Below are 19884 nucleotides of genomic sequence, written 5' to 3'. Positions count from 1 at the left end.
TATATATATATATATATATATATATATATATATATATATATATATATATATGTATATGTATGTATATGTATATGAATAGATTTTGTATATTTATATATATGTATATGAATAGATTCACAGGCCAGTGCTACGACTTTAAAATATAATTGTGATTGCATTACAGACGATCTCTAAAATTTTGCCGAGCACACAGCGACGCGAGAAAAGTGACGTTCATCCACGAGCGAGCAGCAACGCATCGACGAGGTACTATAAAAGACAGTCGGTCTTACGGGCTTTAGCGACCCCCAGAAATCTGACCGTACATTTTTATATTTCACCTTTTTCTTATATCCTATATTCTTACTGTTATCCTACTTACATCGTCTTGTCTCTTTCTACGTTTGTCAATACGATTTTTTTTCTACGTCTGTCAATATGATTTCGGCACAATACTCCATCCAGTACTATATATCGATGGTGTACTCTTACGAAAAAAATAGGAAAAAACCTTATATTTTGGGTGTAAATATCCAAAAACTGGAGATAAACACCTAAATTTCAGTGTTAACACCCAAAATTGAGGGTTTTTTCGTATTTTTTTCGTAAGGATAGTCACACGGACAGACAGAAGTGTCTTTATGTAAAAAACGGTCGGTATTGTCATCGTTCTTCAATTATCTCCGGGCCCTTTGGCCGGGTCGAAAATTTACTCAGGACTGACAGTCTTCAATAATATCTCGTCGGTGAGCAGCGGTATGCCGACGTTGTTCAAACGAAACTCAGCAACTCGAGGTCAAGGGGAAAAAAAATGACATTCTCTTGGGCGCAAGTCGGCGTATAGATCATCAGAAGGAGCCACTTCGAAAAAGTAGGACGAAAGGGCTCGGGTTCGGGCTCGATCCCTCGAAAGCGCGCAATCTTCAGATAAAAATCGCAAGCGGCCGTAAAAGCGACATTAAATTCAAATTGCTCGTATCCACGGCGCGAAACTTTAAGAGACGCGGCCTCGTCGTCGTCGTCCTCGTCATCGTCGTCGTCGTCATCAAAAGGAAAAAGGGGAAAAGAGGAGGGAAGATAGAACACAGAGAGGCATCGTAAAGGCACCGCAACGCAACGCGTACACTACATCAATGTGCAGGGTGCTTCGACCAGGAAGCTGATGGTCCGCGTGAAAAGATATACCCCCGGGAAGATGGATAAAAAAATTCTTGCTCTCGCGCTAGGCTTTGTCTTTATTTTAGCCCGACCAATTCGTTTCGCTGCAAAAGCGGCTGACAAAAAGTGCTATCGTTTAACATAGCACATTCGATAATAAATCATGTAAAGAGAGTCGCACTCGGGACGGTCAAATTGTTAAAGTGCGATTTAACGTTTGAAATATGCTAATACAAACGAACGTTTATTCACGTGTGTGTGTGTGTGTATGCGTGTGTGTATGTGTATCGACAGAAGCTTTATCGACGATATTTTGTCTTCTTCGTTCGAATAATCGCGTTACGGAAGCCGAGTCAGTTATACTTATGGAAGAAATATTATTCCACTACAAAACGTTTTGTTGTTCTTTTCTCGTCTTTTCGGAGAATAAACGTGTCTCTAAAATAATTGCAAAGTTACTGTATTTCTTGGATTTCTAACAGTATACGTTATAACCGGTACGATTCGTAATAGTCGGTGTTATATGTGTGTATGTGCACGAGTTGCAATTTATGAAATTAGAGTAAATAGCGAAATCAATATCTTTAGTAAAGAAATAAATGACGTTTCTTGAATGACGGGCAAAAACCAAAATACCTGATAATCGCAGAACATTGACTTTTTCTCCGAGAATAGCGTCTTTGATTATTTGTCTTCTCGGTATCCGAGATTAATCTGCGGTACAGTCCCTTAGGCTAGTGGCACACAAAAAAACTTAAGCAATAAAACGTAAGCAGTAAGCAAATTGACCAATCACAGTCATTGATTCTTCTTACGGTCCAAGAATCAACGATTATGATTGGTCAATTTGCTTACTGCTTATGCTTACTACTTAAGTTTTTCTGTGTGCTACGGTCTTCACACACCTGCCATAGCCATAACGTAAGACGTACCATAAGAGTTGACCAATTACGATCGAGTATTCATCAAAATGGCAACCTTACGGTTCGACGAATCTCAATGTGACTGGTCAATTCTTGCGGCACGTCTTACGTTATGGCTATGGCAGTTGTGTGTGAAGGCCCTTCCAGCCCCTTACGTTCAAGATTCTATACGAATCATTTTATTGGCTGCAGCGCATCTGCAGATGAACTTCAGCCAATCTTAAATATAAGGCCTGTTCTTTGTAGCTGCACTACTGAACTAGTGCAATAAGTTAGAGTGAGAAAACGTATATTTGTTTCACTTCAATATATTGCACCAGTTCAGCAGTGCAACTACAAAGAACAGGCCTATAAACTCGGCCAATAAATGCCGCCCTAGATCCATCGTAAGGTGGCATTCGGATTCTCCATCTGAGTATATCTCGCGAGATACGATTGGTAGAGAGAGTAGTCTTTAGTTCGTTGACACGGCACAAGATGGGGGAGTTGCGACAATATTTCCCAGCTGAATTCTCCCCTACGCTTTTGCATGATCGATGATCGAGAGCCGAATGACGTTCGGGCGGACGAATTGATTATGGAATACGTGTTGATTGTGGAGACGTGAGCGAATGGGTAAATAAATAAGTAAATAAACTGCAAATTTAAGCGATACATACACGCGAAGAACCCAAGATGAAAGTGTCAAGCAATGACAACACAAACGTGCGGAACGTGCATCTGTAAGATAGAATTTTTCTACATTGCGTACGCATATATACATATATACAGTGCGCTCACATAACCTCTCGAACTGGAATGATCATGATGTATTGTGATAAGATATAAGCAGCGACAACAAGTTCGGAAAGCCTGAGAAATCTGTGATTTGCGAGGATGACCTGTTATATAAAAAATTTATCTAATACTACGACTGATTGATTACATTGTGACCCTGTTAGAAGTGTGTAGCTCTGTGTAGCACTTGTAACAACTCTAACGTTCCCAATAACGTAAAATACGTATGTATAATATTGTTAAGTTTCATAAAACTCTGCGAGCAAGCCCCATTTCTTTGTGGTCGTTCGAGAAACTTAACAGATCCTGTGACTTGCAGAGACTGATATCCTTCATTATCTCAAATACGTCGCCTGCAATCAGTCAGTGTCCACTTTCATACGATACATCTAGTCGGTGGGATTCAGCAGAACCCAAGATGGGATCTGAACAGAGCTCGCAGAGCAGCAATCAGAATGCCAATAGTGGGAGGGCGAGGACAGGTCAGCTGAGACGTGGCAAGAGTGTCCCAAATCGTGAACGAGTGCCTGAAGATACGCCACCAAGATGCATCAGTCCTGGTGCGAGTATCTGTTCTGATTCCGATCTACCATACATCTCCTACACGGTTAACCGACCAATTGGGGACTCCCCAAAGATGACGAATAAACAATCATCACAACTGTATCGTGGCAAGAGTCTTGGCGCGGCCGAGATCTCCAGGCGGAAAAACAGTCTGGCTGGCACGAATCACGGGTAAGTTGGAGGTAAAGTACATGTAAAAACTCAGTAAACGCTAATCAGTGATGACATTGTGCCATGTTATAACTTGCCATTCAACACTGTTGCATATTACACTTGCATTGTTGAATGAAAAGTTGCAACATTGATATAATGTTACTATTAGTGTTACTAAGGTAAGATTTGGCAAGCAATATTGTAAGTTTAACCAAAAATAACTTCGACATTGTTCTCGAGATTTCAAAGATCCTTTCTCTGAATTATCTTACTGATAAAAATGTCTCTAAATGTGACTGGAAGTCAATCAGAAAACTTAGGGACACCTACCAATAAAAGAGAGTTCAAGATAAAAGTCTTATTGGCATTCCCTTTTCCACAGTTATAGACAGAAAAGCATGTCGCAGCAGGATAAGGCGCAGCATAGCATCGTGGTGGTGAAGGCGGCTCAGGCGGACCCAACGGCCGACAAAGATCCGGATCTAGTACGATTACAGAGCATACCAATGTTCCTGCCGATCATGCGCGGCACATTGAACCTACCGCCGGGTGTGCGCGACCCAGAAGTGCTCGAGCGCCTCGACCCGGTCGGCCTGTTCAATTTGTGCGCGCGTTACCAGCATCACTTGAATACCAACGCGCAGACTGTGGCCGCTGAACAGGCCGCGCTGTGCGCCAGCATGGAGACTGACCTCGCTAGGATGTTGAATCTAGCGGTGGAGCGACAGAAGAGGTTCGCCAGATTCACTGAACAGCTCAACAAGGTGCATGAACTCAGCCGCCAGCTCACCAGGTGCCACTCACAACTCAATCAGACTCTAGAGAGCCTCGAGACACTCAACAATCTGCTGCCAGTGGAGGAGAGATTGGAACCCTTCGTCTGGACCACGGGTTAAGGAAAAGAAAGAGGGAGGAGTGCGAGGAACTCTCTTAATGCGTGGAATTTTTTCCCTCGTGTTATGTGTAAAATTGTTTCTTTTTTATAACAAGAGATATTGTTTCTAATTACGTTAAATCCTCTTACAATTACACTCTCTCTGTGATCGAGGATTAAACGATTTGTTGTTTTTTTTTTATTCGTGTTATAGTTTTCAATATGGATTTTATGACCAAAGTGTCTCAATGATCGATTTATTCTTTTTTTCTTTCTCTTTACTGAAGAATCTTGGGATCTTAAACTCATCCTACGCGAGAAAAAAAGGAAGCTGTTTAAAAATCTGTTTCACCGATTTTAATTTTGTCTGTGATCAAAGTGTCGAGATCATCATCGCTGTGCGAAGATCGAGAGAAAGATGGAGAAGAAATGAAACATTGACTGTGACAGTGTTTGTCGTTCTAGCAAATTGTAATTCCGCGGAAGAAATCCCAAAATCTGTGTGCTCCTTGCGCAGAAGTATCGATTCCGTGTTACAACCCGAGAACATGTATTATATTATATCTATTTTTGCGTTAGCCAGCGTAATAAAGACGAGGTTTATTACAAAAGTTCTAACATGAGAGATGCACGTGTCTGACAACTACACACGAGCGACAAGTAAAAAACAAAACGAAAATTCGAAGCGTACAAGAGCACAATCGAGCAACATCCTCCTCAACGTACCCTAGTCGGTTTTGCTGGCCGACCGTTGAGCCTTCAGCCGCTTGTACGCGGCGATAACTTCGTTCTGCTGTCTCTCCAATTTCCTCCTTTCCGCTGCGGGCAACTTCTTCCTCTTTCCACTGCGATCAATCGCCTTAGAGGCAGCAGCAACCTTCCTGGGTGCTTCCAGTAGTGAACTCAGCAACAAGTTCCTCGGCTTCCTCTCCTCGCCTGTGACCTCCCTTGTCTTGAACTTCAGCTTGGGAGGCTCATGGGCCACTTCCCCGAAAGCCACTTTGTCCTGCAATCTTCTGAATTCGTCGTCATCATTCTTTTCCCCTCGCCTCTTCTCTCTCTTCAGACGCAGCTGTAGCTTACGCTTTTCTCTCTTTGTCAGAGCCTTCGCGTCTCCCGTCGTTACCTTCTTCTTGCCGGTGTTCTTGTGCTTGGCGCGCAGTCCTTCAACGTCGTCTTTGTCGACCTTGCGTTTCGTCAGGCCTTGAATCAGGCCAGTTCCTGGATTACGTTCCACTTGCACCCCGTACTTTTGCTCGAACGCCGTCTCCTTGAGAAACGCGTGCGTATCCTTGGTCACCCGGTGCCAGAAGTGTTGCCCGGATTCTCCCGGTCTCTGCTGGAACAGCGGCACGACTTTCTCCGGACGAGCTTTTGAGTGAGGTAACGCCGCGTCGTGCTGCGGACCCACGCGGATCAGCGAGCTCTTCTGCCTCTTCCGTTTCTTCTTCTTGAGGCCGTCGCTGTTCTTGGCAACTTGCTTCAGCTTGATCACGTGTTCCAGACTCTTGGGAATCGCCTGCTCGTCCACGTTCCTCGGCGGTTCATTCGTGCGCGACTCTAACCTAAAACACCCGTTCGCTCAGAACTCGTCGCGGACTCGTCGGCTTCCCCGCGCGAAACGCATTCGGGAAAAAACAATGCTTGTCCGTTAAAGATGAATTGGCGGAAAGTGATCGACGAATATCCCGAACTGTCCGCGAGAACGCAGCACCCGAACTTCCCTGGATTGAGGTTAGGGCGTCGATCGAGGATCGACCGAGCGAACCGATCCGAGGAGAACAGCTCCGCGAGGACAGCAGAGTCCGTTCATCGTTTAACAGCGTGAAGACGCTCTCGCTGATCGCAGCACGTTTGTGCGTCGTCGTCGTCGTCGTCGTCGGCTTCGCGTTCGTTCGATGCCATCGCGCGCGCGCCCGTTCCACTGGACAGCCATGTGTTTTCCCGAACGCGACGCCTTTTTCTCACGAACAACTCACCCGGCCAAGCGTTTGGCACGCTGCTTCTCGGGGTCCTTGACACCCCGGTGCTTCTTCGCCGGTATCTTGCGGCCCATATTAACGTAACGCACGATTCTCTCACGCTTTACGGCTTGCTTAATACTCGACACGTGACGCGTAACATACGCTGCTGCCCGCGCGGCGGTCACGTGACCTCCGACTGCGCGCGCACGCGATCAGCTGATTTTGACAGGAGCACGGCGGTGTGAGAGCACATCCCTTACCTCTCCGCGTGCCGCAACTCACCCTTGACGATTTGAAGCAGAATGTATCATCTTCTGATCAGTAAAAGAAAAAAACCGATGAAAACCAACTTGCGACATGCGATAACAGAAACGTGTGCGAACTTTGACCCAAGAAACGAAAATACATTCACTTCTAAGTAAATCTCAAGAGAGAGAAACAAAGAGAGAAAGAGTGAGAGAGCTTGCATTTCGTATACACATTTTTAAAATGCGATAATGTACGCGCTTTCTAATTAATAAATTAAGTAACAAAAGCTTGGCTGAAATATTGGCAGATTAAAATTAACAAAGATGCGATCTTCTTCTCAGCTGTCTTTGTTTAAAACGACTGATACAAAACGATTACTGTATAAGATCCAGGCTGAATTTCAATCAATACAAATCAATGAATGGATGATTGACTTATATTGACATTCAGACTGAACGTAATGCAGTCTTATCGTTTGTTCATCGTTTATTCGTTTTAAGCGAGGGATGCTCGCGGACCCACGGAGAGTTGTAAAGCGTCAAGTACGGTACGGCCAGGCTTTGCATATTGTTCATTTATATCTCGAAATCGATATCGAGCATATTTGATATTTCATTGATTTCGGACTCAAGGAGAAGCACAGGAAAAAGATGACGACTCAACAGCGTTTGATCCGAGACACCCCGTGTGCAAAGACGAGCGGTGGGGGATGTTGGGACGGTTCGAGAATTCGAGGAAGCGACTTCTGCCTCAGTTTGCTCGCGCCCGAGCTTGCGCGAGGTCGTGTCCTGCCGTGTGTGCTTTTGCCACACACGTCGCTCTTTCGAAAAGCATCTCTCTCTCACCTTCAACCCTCCACCTGCCGGTCATCCGCGTCCCTTCTTCGCGCTGTTGAAACTACGCACACGCTGGTGCCTCTCGCGGAAGAACATTCCTGAGAAAGTACGAGACAGTGGATAAGCGAGAGAATTGATTCCCGGAGTTGGAGGATCTATTTTCGAGGCGAATCTCGCAGAAGAGGATTTTCGTGGATAGGTGATCATGACGATGACGAAATGTGGGATGCTATTAACGTCGTGGTTGCTGATAATCGGCTGCATTCCAGGTTCGTTTCGCTCGATCGTTATGTCGCATAAAATTAGAACTGACGCATATTTCTCAGTCATTTCGTAGAAATCATTAATTGAATTAATAAGTAAGCGTGTATGTAAAACACGTTTCTACTTCTACTGACGTCGCAGCGCAACCTTGGAGGTAGAACGTCATGGAACATCAGCTTCATTACGATTAACCGTAATGAAGGAAACAGAAAAATGATCGCGACTGGCGGAAATTTCGTCGAGACTAAATTCACAACTCGTGCGTCGTTCCACTTCGCACTCATTTAATTTATATCGTGTGTCCTCGGCGTTTCTCCTCGAATCACCCCGTATATTAGAAAACATAACCACATGCACTATTTCTGTCCCCGTGCTTTTGCTCGCTTAATATAGCGGTTACGCTATATGTTTGATGCTGCTATCGTTCCGTTTCCATTGCTTCACTGAGAGCATTCGTTCGGTTACATATTCATATCATTCTTTATTTATGCACGTCACAAGATTACAGCGAGGAAAATATATTTTCGATTTATTACACACGTCCGATTAGTTAAACGAAAAGCTGCGCCGATATTTCGCTGCAATTCCTAATAACCGCGGCCGTGAGAACTTTACCCTACAAAATACTGGCCTCCTTCTGCGAAGTTCACATCGTATTGGTTGCACAGAATCGCAAGTACATCTACACAATGAAAGTATGTACGTACCCATACACCACAAATGCCCAAAATACATCCCAGAGACGTTTGATATCTCTGGAATGTCTCTAGGATGTATCTTGGACATTTGCTATATGAGTACACTGAGAGAAACATACAGTTGCTTTCGGCGTCAACTATACTCTTTTTTGTGATTTTAACCATAAAAATAGTTAGGAAAACCATTGTTTTAGTAAGTATTATTAGAAAGATGGTTCTTCTAATTATTTTTCTGGTTAAAATCATAAAAAAGTGACGCCAAAAGCAACTATATTTTTCTCTCAGTGTACGTATAGGAATGAATTGTCACAATATACGTCAAAGAGGATCAAATATTTCAAAACTGACATCTCCGGTTGTCACTCAATGTAAATGTTTGTCTGATGCAAAATTAGAATCTGCAATTTGCACATCCCAATCGCGTGTTTGCTTCGCTTAAGAAAATATCAAAGAACACTGCTGTACCTTTGCAACTAAATTTAGAAGCTTATAGAATAGTAAAACACGAGAAGCTTATAGAATAGTAAAACACGAAAAGTTCACAGAAAGACTCCTACAACTGGTTGCATGATTAGATTTTTCGTTAAATAAAACGGTGTATATTTATGTAAGACCTATATGTAACAAGAAAAAGATAATGCGATCGTGTCATTATCGACATTTTTCAAGAGTTCGCCATTCACTTTGGCAGCCCCTTAAATCCGAATAATTTCGAGCTAAACTGATCTCTCGCTTTAGTTGAATTAATTCTCCGATACGCGATGCAGAATTATTGTCTGTGAAACTTAAACGCAATTCGGAATAATAATTAGAGTAATGTAATTATAATAAATAGGGTAATTTCGGGATAATAATAATTGGATACTTTTATCTGTACGTCTAGCGAAATTGAACGAGTGTGCGCACGCGACGACACGAAAGCTTCGGTAGAGGCAACCTCGTAAAGGACACATGTGCAATGCGAGGAAATTATGTGACATGCGCGGGTTGATTATGACCTGCTCCAAATTTTCTGCAACGTGCACGACACGTGTTAACCAGATTGGATTTTGAATATACATATACGGACTCGGCATATTTATAGATCGCAGACGATCCTCTTTAAGGCCATCGGTCGCCGTCCTCCGATATCGGGTCATCCAATATTTCTTTCTTTTGTCATTAACCAAGATCCTAAGAGATATTCCCCTCATTTTTTCTTAACCATGTGTGCATTATACACGCGCGTATTTCTACATGACACGCCTAGACAAGGTTCTGAAGTCGTTATATTAAAACTCGATGTTAAAGTCCACAAAAACGCTTTATTTTAACGTTAAATTTCATATAATAATTAGCAAATTAATAATACGTCGTACGAGTTTTTCTCGCTCGTTTTGAGCCGGCCTTTCCGAATGTTTGCGCGAAAACACGCGCGAACTTTGACCCAAGAGGCGAAAATATATTCCTCTAAGTATGCGTGAAAATCTCAAGAGAGCGAGAGAGAGAGAAAGAGTGAGAGAGCCCGCACTTCGTATGCACACACTTCTAAAAGCAAATAACCAAGGAAAAACGCGGAACCGGTGACCCACTTCGGACCACCTTTGTAGCTCAAAGCCTTCAAAAACGCAGCTTCAAACGCATTTGAGGCTTTTTTATTCTTTCCGCTTTTCTGAAGTATTCGTGCAGTGTGTACGCTAAAAATATTTGAGGTATACATTACACGCGGGATTTTCACGAGAGTAAACATACTTTTATGGAAATAATTAAATAACGAGGAAATCAATCGTGTTACTATTGCGATCCAGCGACATTATAATTTATGTGTCACATAAATCCGTTCAAGCTTTTAATACTTAATGTATTAAAATTCATTATCAGAACGTGCACGGTGACAGAAATATAAATGCTGAAATGATTTGAACTTTAATACATAATTTTGACACGGAGACATGTGTGGTTTGGACATATTTTCTAAAAGGAGTCGAACCTTTATTTGAACTATTTACTGCTTTTTTTCAGTGTCACAGCAGCTTGTCATTAAGAGTATCAATGTGCCAGCCACAGTCAAAGCCGATGAGGTTGATCATGTGATCCTCGACTGCGATTACGAGTTAGAGAACACGTCAGGGCAAGAGCTGGTGGTCAAGTGGTTCTTCGAAAGCGACAAGGTGGTCTATCAGTGGATCCAAGGACGAAATCCTTTGGCCGTCGAGCCGGCTAAGAAGTACGTCGATCTCACTTACAGGGCCAGCGACGATCCTTACACCGAGTATCGAGCGATGAAACTAAACAAACCGGGAATTGAGCTCACGGGTGATTACAAGTGCGTGATATCAACTTTCGAGGACGAGAAGACGGCGAACGCCTCCATGGTTGTTTACGGTGAGCGACTCGGATAATTTCTCAATCTTTGAGATTGATTGCCTCAATCGGTCCATTTCCAATCACACCGTCGATTGTGGAACATCCCTTTCCTCTCTGTCGGTACATTGGCATCCTATATTTAGTCCTCCGTGGAATCATATTTTGTGAAACATATGATATAATCTAAGTCTATCAGATCCGGGCAACTTTGAACTATCATAACTTCGTTGAAAATCAATACTTTTGAACACACTCCTTCCCAGAGATATGGGAAAGCTTCAGCTGTGAGACAGTAGCGCAACAAGATTGAAAATCTTTGAATAGCGCAAACAATTTGCGCTATTTTGAAATTTTCTCGAACCCTTGACGAAATTTCGTTCGAGTCTCACAGACACAACATTGTTTACAAGCGGAGAGAGATTATGTTATTAATTATATTATTTCATTAAAGATTATCGTAGATCGACAGAGTTTTTATATCGTGTTTGCGGCATTTAGTGAATTAATATTAGATAGGAGGCATGTTAAATATATTGTATGCATAATTCCTGTGACAGCAACGGAAGAAGTTTTCGGTTTTGCGTACACGAAGAAGACGCTGAAGAACGACAAAGATGGTCTGGAAGCGACATGCATGGCCAAGGGACTTTATCCGCAGCCGACTCTCGATATCTCGGTCAAGTGAGTAAGCCTTTTTATGATACTATCGAAAAATTCCGAGACTCTATCAATTCTTTTTTTTTTGTTTTCGTCGTACGTAGCAATAGATTATGTTATTATCAACAAGGCAAGTGATTAAACAATATTTGGCAAACATATCTTTTTTAAATAATATATAACAATAAATCATATATAAATCATAGAGACGTCCCAAATAAGCAAGCAACGAAGTCCACGGTGACGCTACGAAGAGACGGACTCTACGACATCCTGTCGCGGATAGAATTATTGGACGAGGAGTTACCGGAAACGACTACAACCCTCGAGTGTACTCTTGGCATCCCCAAGGCGAACTACAGCGCGTCTCAAATGACCGTCTACAACTCGGGTTAGCATTTGTACCACTTACACTTTAACACGTTGCGTTGATGTACTAATCCTATGCGATTCTTAACAAATTCTCGAATCAATTGCGGTAAGATAATTCTTTCTGCAAGATTTTTCCCAACGCGACGAGACTTCGTTAACACACAGCCGCTTTAAAGAGTTTGCGTTTAACTAACAATCCAATTGATCTTTGCGCTTATGTAGGGCCGTCTATGCTTCATTGACAAGATGCGATATGTGGTGTTTGTTGTGCAGGAACGGCTACCACCACTTCCGCAGCGATTCCGCAGCATGAAATGGATATTCAGGCCTTAAACGACTCGAACCCCAATAATGGTGGCGGTAAGATCAAAAAGATTGCGAATTTTTCGTTTAACGCTATCATCAGCCACCATTCTCCGCAATCAAAGTTTTTTTCTTTTTTTTTCGGAACTTACGAGATTGGTTTCTTGGCTCACTACTTGCTTATTAACAACACATTAATTCTTCGAATTGTCGCGTTAATAATTTTAAACTCGGATATTCATCTCGCATATATGCTTTGCTTGAGACATAATAACGTAACATGTGAAAGAACGGTGTAACTAAAGAAAATTACAGATACAATATAAAAAATGTGAGAATATTAAATTTAAAAATACTATAACACAAATTGATATTAAACAAATAGATAGAAAATATCATATATAATAACATATATCTTAATTTATAAAGATGTATATGTATATGATACATCAATTAAAATTCTCTTACAATGTTTATATATCTATATGTATGTTGCTCTGTATTTTTTCGTGCCTAATATGTATATTTTAATCTGGTTACAGGTAATTTCATTCATACGTCGATCGATCCCCTTCTGTTGCTGATGCATCTGCTTCTTTTCATTCTATTTCATTAATAATTAATACGCTTAATAGGTAAGATTGGACGGCTAATTATATTTGATTGTTGGTGCCTCAACTCATTCTTCAAGAAAAGTCAAATTCTAATTTGTGAAAAGCTTGTTCTTGCAGATCGTGATTTTTCTTTTCGAAAACAGTTACAATTTTTCTGTCAAAGTTCTTCGTAGTTTTCAAAACTCTCGAAATTCAAGTAATGTGTCTTACCGTGGAATCTGTATTCGGCCTATATTAATAACAATACTCTTTATAATCAACGAGTCGTACATATAGGATAATAAAAGGGAGACGTAGAATGTACATAAATATGTACAGAACATGTTTTGTTGCACTTTCGGTAACCTAAAACGCGACATAATTTTATAATATTGAATACGGTAGTTAGATCGCACACAAATCGTGTAAATAATATTTAGATATATATTAAATTGATTGTGTGTGTATTCACATGTACATATATATGTACACCCCAACCGACTCCAATGTCGCAATATCAATATTAAATGTTATAAGAAAAGTATAACGAAATAAAAGTGCGTATTAATACTCGTTACAGATAAAATATAAAAAAGTAAAGTAATTTCTTCGACATCAAGTTTTCCTTTATTAAAAAATCATACTTTTTTCCTAAAAAATGTTATTTAAATTATTTTTATTAAAATTAATTGATCCAACTATATTCTTTTAATCAAGTATGCAATTTTTAAATATATTAAAATTATGAATTTATTAATTTATCTTATTTACTTATTATTTTTTACAATTATTATAAGTTATTTTAATCATCTTAAATATTTTAATTGGTACGACGGACGTCTTATGTATAAGAGCACTCTGTTCATTTCGGAGTGCGTAGAAATGGCTCATGCAACGCTTTATAAAGTTTCTGGGCTTTATGCAGACCGAATCCCGGGCACAAGGCCAAAGTATTCGGTTGCGCTCTTACTATATTGTCCAACGTGCTGAATGTCGACAACAGAGTCATCGCGTCCGTTTTGTTCACGGATCTTACCGTGGTTAAAGCACTGATCAACTGGAATGTATATAAATTCGTCTAGCGTTCATTGCAATATGAGCAAAAAGATATATTACTCTATTAAAAATAACACACAATCAAAAAGATTAGAAGCATTAAGGGCATTTATTTCTCAGAAATGACGTTGTTTTAAATTATTTTTTTATCATGTATTACTGTATCAAAATAAGATTAACTGTAATAAATATTAATAAAACTGTAAAGTGAGTTAACAGTCAAAATAATTAGAATCTTTTACCTTCTGATGAGGTGCGCTATCGCTACGTTCCATAATATCGTCGGGTGGTTTAATTTCGTATCTTTTGTATGTTTCGATAATCTTTCCTGCATCTTCTACACTCCACGCCAACATGATTGTTATATCAGCGAGAATAGATATTCTTGTTAAATGTTTCAAGATATGATGAGGATCAGCTATGTCTATCTAATTATATCAAAAGTTGTGAAAAAAAATGGAACAAACAAATGACGATGCGGAAGAGAATTATAAAAGTTGTAATAAAAGTTACAAACTTAGCACAAACTATAAATATATATATATATATATATATATATATATATATATATATATATATATATATATATTTATATATTTATATATAATTAGAGAATACTGTTATATATATTATTAAGTTAAAATTTATATACATATGTGCATAGTAAATGAGTGTAATGTACTTATATAAGAATATAATTACTAATAGTTATATTTACCTGTACCAAGAGCACTCGTAGATTATAAGCATTGCCCAACTGCTTCAGTCTTTCATGGATATAATCAGGATTCAATTGATGATAACGAATCGACAGAAAAAGTGCACAAGTAGTTTTTCCCATTACATAATCTGGTACAATATTGGAAAATTCCCATGGTACATTGGTTATGAATTTTAGCAATGGGTTTCCTTTCTAGAAATATTATTATGTAATTAACTAGCGTATAATCTACTAAATTTCAAAAATATTTAAAACATTGTATAACGTCATTACCTGTTTTGGACTGACAAGAACAGCGTTAGTTCTACCAGAAGATGTCGCACCCAAAGTTCCAGGTATAGGATTTAAAGTTGGCTCCTTGGAGAATTCAGATTTCTTCAAATTGCTGAGAGCAGCTAAGCAAAAAAATGCAAAATTATATAAAGTATGTAACAAGAATAATATACACTGGTTATCTACGTAATTATGAAACTTACAACTATATTTATAAAAAGAAGCAAGTTTAATTCTTTTTATTCATTATATAATTTAATAATATAAACTCACACGTATCTTTAACTCGTTTTGGTGGAGAAGCGTCATTCTTGTCATCCGAACACTCTTCAGCGTTATCCATAACTTTTCCTTCCTTCTTTCACTTTTTGCCACTTACTTTTTTATTCAAATATATTAGTTTCATATGAAATAATATCGTATTAACAAGAATGATTAAATGATCTACTGTCGAGTCGTATATTTGAAAATAAGAATCTGTCTATCGTATACAACTTAACCTAACCTAAATGTAACCTAACCCTAAAATTATTTCATTAATATGTAAGTTATTACTTATACTCGATAATTCAGAAAGTTGAAAATAGAATTTGCGTTTATACAGTACTTACCGACATATGATAAAATTGACATTTTATTTTATCGGTAGTACCAGGAAATAAGCGTAGCAAAATAGTTCTAACTTAAAAATGCATACAGATGGCGCATTAAGCGTGCAAAGCACGCATTTTATCGTTACCACCGCGAAAATGCGCCTAATGAATGTAGTAAAGGCACACTGATAGATGGCATCTCAAAAATGCGTCTGTGGCGCTATAGTGGATTGCCCGATGAGTGCGCCACCGTAGCCGTTAAGCTTTAAGCAGTAAGACGTAAGCAGTAAGCGAATTAGCCAATCACAGTCGTTGATTCTTGGACCGTAAGAAGAATCAACAACTGTGATTGGTCAATTTGCTTATTGCTTACGTCTTACTGCTTAAGTTTTTCTGTGTGCTACGGCCCTTAGCCAATGACAAAGAGAATCAGTCTAACCTGATCTCTCGAGAGATTCCTACCGAAATAAAGTCTTGTGTTAAGATACTTTTGTGTTAATAACGAATAAATATATAACCCAAAAATTATAGTGTATATTACAACACCCCTATTTTGGCCTACGCCATACGTCTAGCTCTGGTCATTGAAATCAGGTAGGGTGCTTACACTAACGAAAATAGAGCGAGTGAGATCTGGATCCGAGAGAATAATATAATATTAGTTATAGATGGGAGATTATACTATTCTCTCGGATCCAGATCTCATTCGCTCTACTCTCGTTATCGTAAGCACCCGTAGAGACCCTTAGATAGAGACTGGCTATAGGGGGTAGAGACTGGCTCCGCGTGATTGGTGCACGAGACTTGTGCCTACTAAATGGCAGCACCAACATAAGTTAGAATGAGAAAAAATATACTCGTCTCACTCTACTTATTGCATTAGTGCAGCAGTGCAGCGAAAAAGTATAGACCACGAACTTCTTACGGGTGCGGTCCAACGACCGCTACAAATGCTGCGCAGCGTTGCTCCCTCTTATTCTATTCCTCGGATTCGAATGAAAAAAGAGAAAGAAGTAAAACGCTACAAAGCATTTGCAGCGCCCGCTAGACCGTACCCGAGCTCACGTATTTGCGGCCACCATTTTGTGGACGCGTTGTTCAGTCTCTCTTGGGCTACGTTCCAAAACTCTACTCGACTAGAGTATATTTAATTGTCCAATCATGATAAAAAAATCCTAGTTATCTTTGCTCTTATTGGTCAATTAAATGCTACTCTACTCGTCGAGTAGAGTACATTTAATTGACCAATCATGATAAAGAAATCCTAGTTATTTTTGTTCTTATTGGTCAATTAAATGTTACTTTACCCATCGAGTTGAGTTTTGAAACGCAACTAAGGGTCTCTAAAATCAAGCTAGTGGCTTCTCTCTGGTGCAAAGCAATTGGTCTGTTCTTTTTAGCTGCTGAACTGGTGCAATAAGTTAGAGTGAGAAAACATATACTTGTCTCACTTTAACTTATTGCACCAGTTCAGCAGTGCAGTTAAAAAGAACAGACCAAATAACAAATATAGTGCCGGCATAACCGCTTTAAGCTTCTCTTTGGTGTGAGTCATAAAAGTAGCTCTGTGATATCGCACACCATTGCACGTTCAGTTATATTCAATCGTAAAGCACAATACATTAAGTGCGTTATGTCTGATTGAGACAAGAAATTTCTGAAGCAGTTTTTACTTATACCTTGAATCTCTTGCTAATTGCCTGCGTAATATTTGTAATAAACTCGGTTTTACTCGGATTTTAAGAATATCCGGCGAGTATTGCAGTATAATATTTGAGATTATGAAAACTTAAAGCTGCAAGATTTTGTCAAGTGTGTTAGCCGGTTTTGTAGGAAATTTTTTATGAGAATATAATTAAAAGTAGTATAATATAATTCTTACAAACAATGACTACATTAAGTGGTTTTATGGAATTCTTTCAAAAAGGAAAGGTAAGAATTATATATAATTCCTATTTTAATAAACAATGTTCAGTTATAAGATATAGTCTACTGGAATAAGCTCTTTTATAATATTAGAATAATGTACATCTATTTTTATACATACTGTGATTGCAGACATTTCGACCAAAGAAAAGATTTGCTCATGGAACATTACGTTATTCTTTACACAAGCAGGCTCAAGCTTCCCTTAATTCTGGTATCAATTTAAGAGCTGTGGTAAAATTACCTCCTGGAGAAGATTTGAATGACTGGATTGCTGTACATGGTATGTAAAACATAGTAGTGATGTAACAATATTCAAAATTGTGTATTATCTATTCTAAAAGAGTAACACTAACCATTTATTTTATTTTTTAGTTGTAGACTTCTTTAACAGAATAAATCTTATATATGGCACAGTATCAGAATATTGTGATTCGGCATCTTGTCCAACAATGAGCGGTGGACCACGTTTTGAATATTTGTGGGCAGATGGTGAAAAATATAAAAAACCAACAGCACTACCAGCACCACAATATATTGCTCTTCTTATGGATTGGGCTGAAACTCAAATTAATAATGAAACAGTTTTTCCAGTATCAACAGGTTATTCCACAGTTTAATATTTGTTGTTTATTTTTATTTTATATCCAAATATATATAAATAATTGGTATTACAGATGTGCCGTTCCCCAAAACATTCATACCATTATGTAGAAAAATCTTGACACGTTTATTCAGAGTTTTTGTCCATGTATACATACATCATTTTGATCGTATTGTAGCAATAGGAGCAGTGAGTATATCTGGTGTTTCAAATTATATTTTTATCTCATAGAAGGCTTTGATTCAACATACTATTGTTATTTCAGGAAGCACATGTTAATACATGTTATAAGCATTTCTACTATTTTGTAAGAGAATTCGATTTGATCAATACTAAGGAATTAGAACCATTAGCTGAAATGACCTCTAAAGTTTGTAAAGATACTGCTTCTCCTACCCAAAGCACAGCACCATCAAACAATCATGCCAGGTAGTTATTTTAAAGTCACTTTTAACAAAATTAACAATTACAAGTTACAGTAAAATAACAGAATTTTCCCGAGAAGGTAAAATTACTTCATACAGTGGTAGAATGTAGGTCGTGGCATTTTTTGAATTATACGCGACATTCGTTTATTATTAAGAGCATTTTAGAAATATGATCTGTCTAAATACTGCTTTATTCCTAATTCCTAGTAAAAAGTATCAGTTAATTTTTTATAAACTTTTTACTTCAGTTAAATGAAATTTATAGCCCATCAGGATTTATTCATGCATTATCACTATGTCAGTAATGATTAATATGCTTCACTTCTCTTTACATTACTTTCTATCTTTTATTGAAAGTATTCTAAGCGATATAGGTTCATATTTTCAGATATTGCAAATATTTCAATTGTCATTTAAATATTTCACTTCAAGGAATAGTAAAAAAATACATATAAGATATATATACGTTACTTTTATAAAATCTATTGTTTAAACACATTTATACTGTAATGTGCTTAAAAGATAGTCATAAGTGCAATATCTAAGATTTTTTATTGTATATTATGTAATTATTTCTAAATTAGTTATATTACGTAATTATTTCTAAATAAAAGTTAACAAGCAATATTCATAAAGCTTAAACTTTTATAATCCAAGAAAATATATTCCAATATTTTCTTCCTATGGAATATTAAATATTTAACTTTTAGAGGGTTGAGAATATGAATCTCAAAAAATTCGTTTCTAGTCTTCTTCTTTAGTGTCTTTCTTGTGTGTATTAAGACAATATCTTAGATTTATTTATTTAAAAGTTAATCAAATAAGAGTACGAATTTCTAATTCAATATAATAATATGGATATTAAGCTTCACATGAAGGTTGAAAAAATTATTACACAAAATTATATGTAACTTGCTGTGCACTTACGATTAGTATTTCAAGCATATACTTACACTGAAATATAAGGTTCATTTAGATCTCCAATACGCATAATAGAAATAAATTTAAGAATGCTATTGCTCACTTATCATTACTATAGATTAGGTATTTAAGTATTTTGTGTGCAATGATATTAGAAGTATATCATATAAACTAACCAGAACTATCCCAAATTTCTATGATCACAAAGAGAATAATTTCTTTATTTTTATTGTTATTTTATATGGCAAATTCAATTTCATCTATCGACATTTATATAATACAGAAAATTTTTATATAATCTTTTTATATAATTTATACTTTATATAGAAGCCTTTTGCTATATCAAAGGTCTAAAGATATCAGTTATGCCAAAGCTTATCATATTACTAAATAATAATTAACTTTTGTATGATGTATGAGTATAAATATTTTTTTGCAATTTTGCGGCTTTTGGAAATTGCTTTTAACACCTAAAACTATATGTTTAAAGTGACCATAACATTGTCTATGTCAAATATATACAGTCTACCGCAGAAGTACAAACATAAAGTTTGAAGTGTTCTATTTCCTTTAAATGCTATACATGAAAGATTTTCATAACAACATGAATTGTATGTATTGTGTATAAATAAATATATATTCCTAATTATTT

General features: G+C 38.0%; 5 protein-coding genes across 7 annotated transcripts; 3 read left to right on the top strand and 2 right to left on the bottom strand.

Annotated features, from left to right (window-relative positions):
- Positions 1–2347: 2347 nt before the first annotated feature.
- Positions 2348–5039, top strand: LOC116847764 (BLOC-1-related complex subunit 5). 2 transcript variants are annotated; one of them, XM_032823113.1, is made up of 3 exons: positions 2351–3061; positions 3157–3572; positions 3937–5039. In XM_032823113.1, the coding sequence occupies exons 2-3, from the start codon at positions 3256–3258 to the stop codon at positions 4448–4450; spliced, it is 831 nt and encodes a 276-aa protein (XP_032679004.1). In that variant the 5' UTR covers positions 2351–3061; positions 3157–3255; the 3' UTR covers positions 4451–5039. The 2 variants fall into 2 exon arrangements, with proteins under 2 accessions (XP_032679003.1, XP_032679004.1); XM_032823112.1 differs by having other exon boundaries at positions 2348–3572.
- Positions 4962–6569, bottom strand: LOC116847765 (coiled-coil domain-containing protein 137). Its single transcript, XM_032823114.1, has 2 exons — positions 6408–6569; positions 4962–5993 (listed from the first exon to the last, which is right to left on the bottom strand). Exons 1-2 carry the CDS (start codon positions 6482–6484, stop codon positions 5156–5158), a joined length of 915 nt encoding a protein of 304 aa, XP_032679005.1. The 5' UTR covers positions 6485–6569; the 3' UTR covers positions 4962–5155.
- An 840-nt stretch (positions 6570–7409) lies between these two features.
- Positions 7410–13973, top strand: LOC116847696. 2 transcript variants are annotated; one of them, XM_032822973.1, is made up of 6 exons: positions 7410–7746; positions 10441–10803; positions 11343–11466; positions 11649–11833; positions 12088–12174; positions 12660–13973. In XM_032822973.1, exons 1-6 carry the CDS (start codon positions 7683–7685, stop codon positions 12731–12733), a joined length of 897 nt encoding a protein of 298 aa, XP_032678864.1. In that variant the 5' UTR covers positions 7410–7682; the 3' UTR covers positions 12734–13973. The 2 variants fall into 2 exon arrangements, with proteins under 2 accessions (XP_032678864.1, XP_032678865.1); XM_032822974.1 differs by lacking the exon at positions 12088–12174.
- LOC116847697 (DNA excision repair protein ERCC-1) lies at positions 13372–15300 on the bottom strand. The gene is made up of 5 exons (XM_032822975.1): positions 15034–15300; positions 14761–14882; positions 14485–14679; positions 14009–14194; positions 13372–13767 (listed from the first exon to the last, which is right to left on the bottom strand). The coding sequence occupies exons 1-5, from the start codon at positions 15101–15103 to the stop codon at positions 13573–13575; spliced, it is 768 nt and encodes a 255-aa protein (XP_032678866.1). The 5' UTR covers positions 15104–15300; the 3' UTR covers positions 13372–13572.
- Positions 15301–16871: 1571 nt separating this feature from the next.
- Positions 16872–19881, top strand: LOC116847692 (MOB kinase activator-like 3). The gene is made up of 5 exons (XM_032822964.1): positions 16872–17285; positions 17412–17562; positions 17655–17882; positions 17957–18072; positions 18149–19881. Exons 1-5 carry the CDS (start codon positions 17241–17243, stop codon positions 18314–18316), a joined length of 708 nt encoding a protein of 235 aa, XP_032678855.1. The 5' UTR covers positions 16872–17240; the 3' UTR covers positions 18317–19881.
- Positions 19882–19884: the final 3 nt, after the last annotated feature.

This window comes from Odontomachus brunneus, unplaced genomic scaffold, assembly GCF_010583005.1.
Source record: "Odontomachus brunneus isolate Ranch 3 - 2012 unplaced genomic scaffold, Obru_v1 Obru_scaffold_082, whole genome shotgun sequence".
NCBI lineage: Eukaryota > Metazoa > Arthropoda > Insecta > Hymenoptera > Formicidae > Odontomachus > Odontomachus brunneus.
This window is presented reverse-complemented; position numbering and strand designations above follow the sequence as displayed.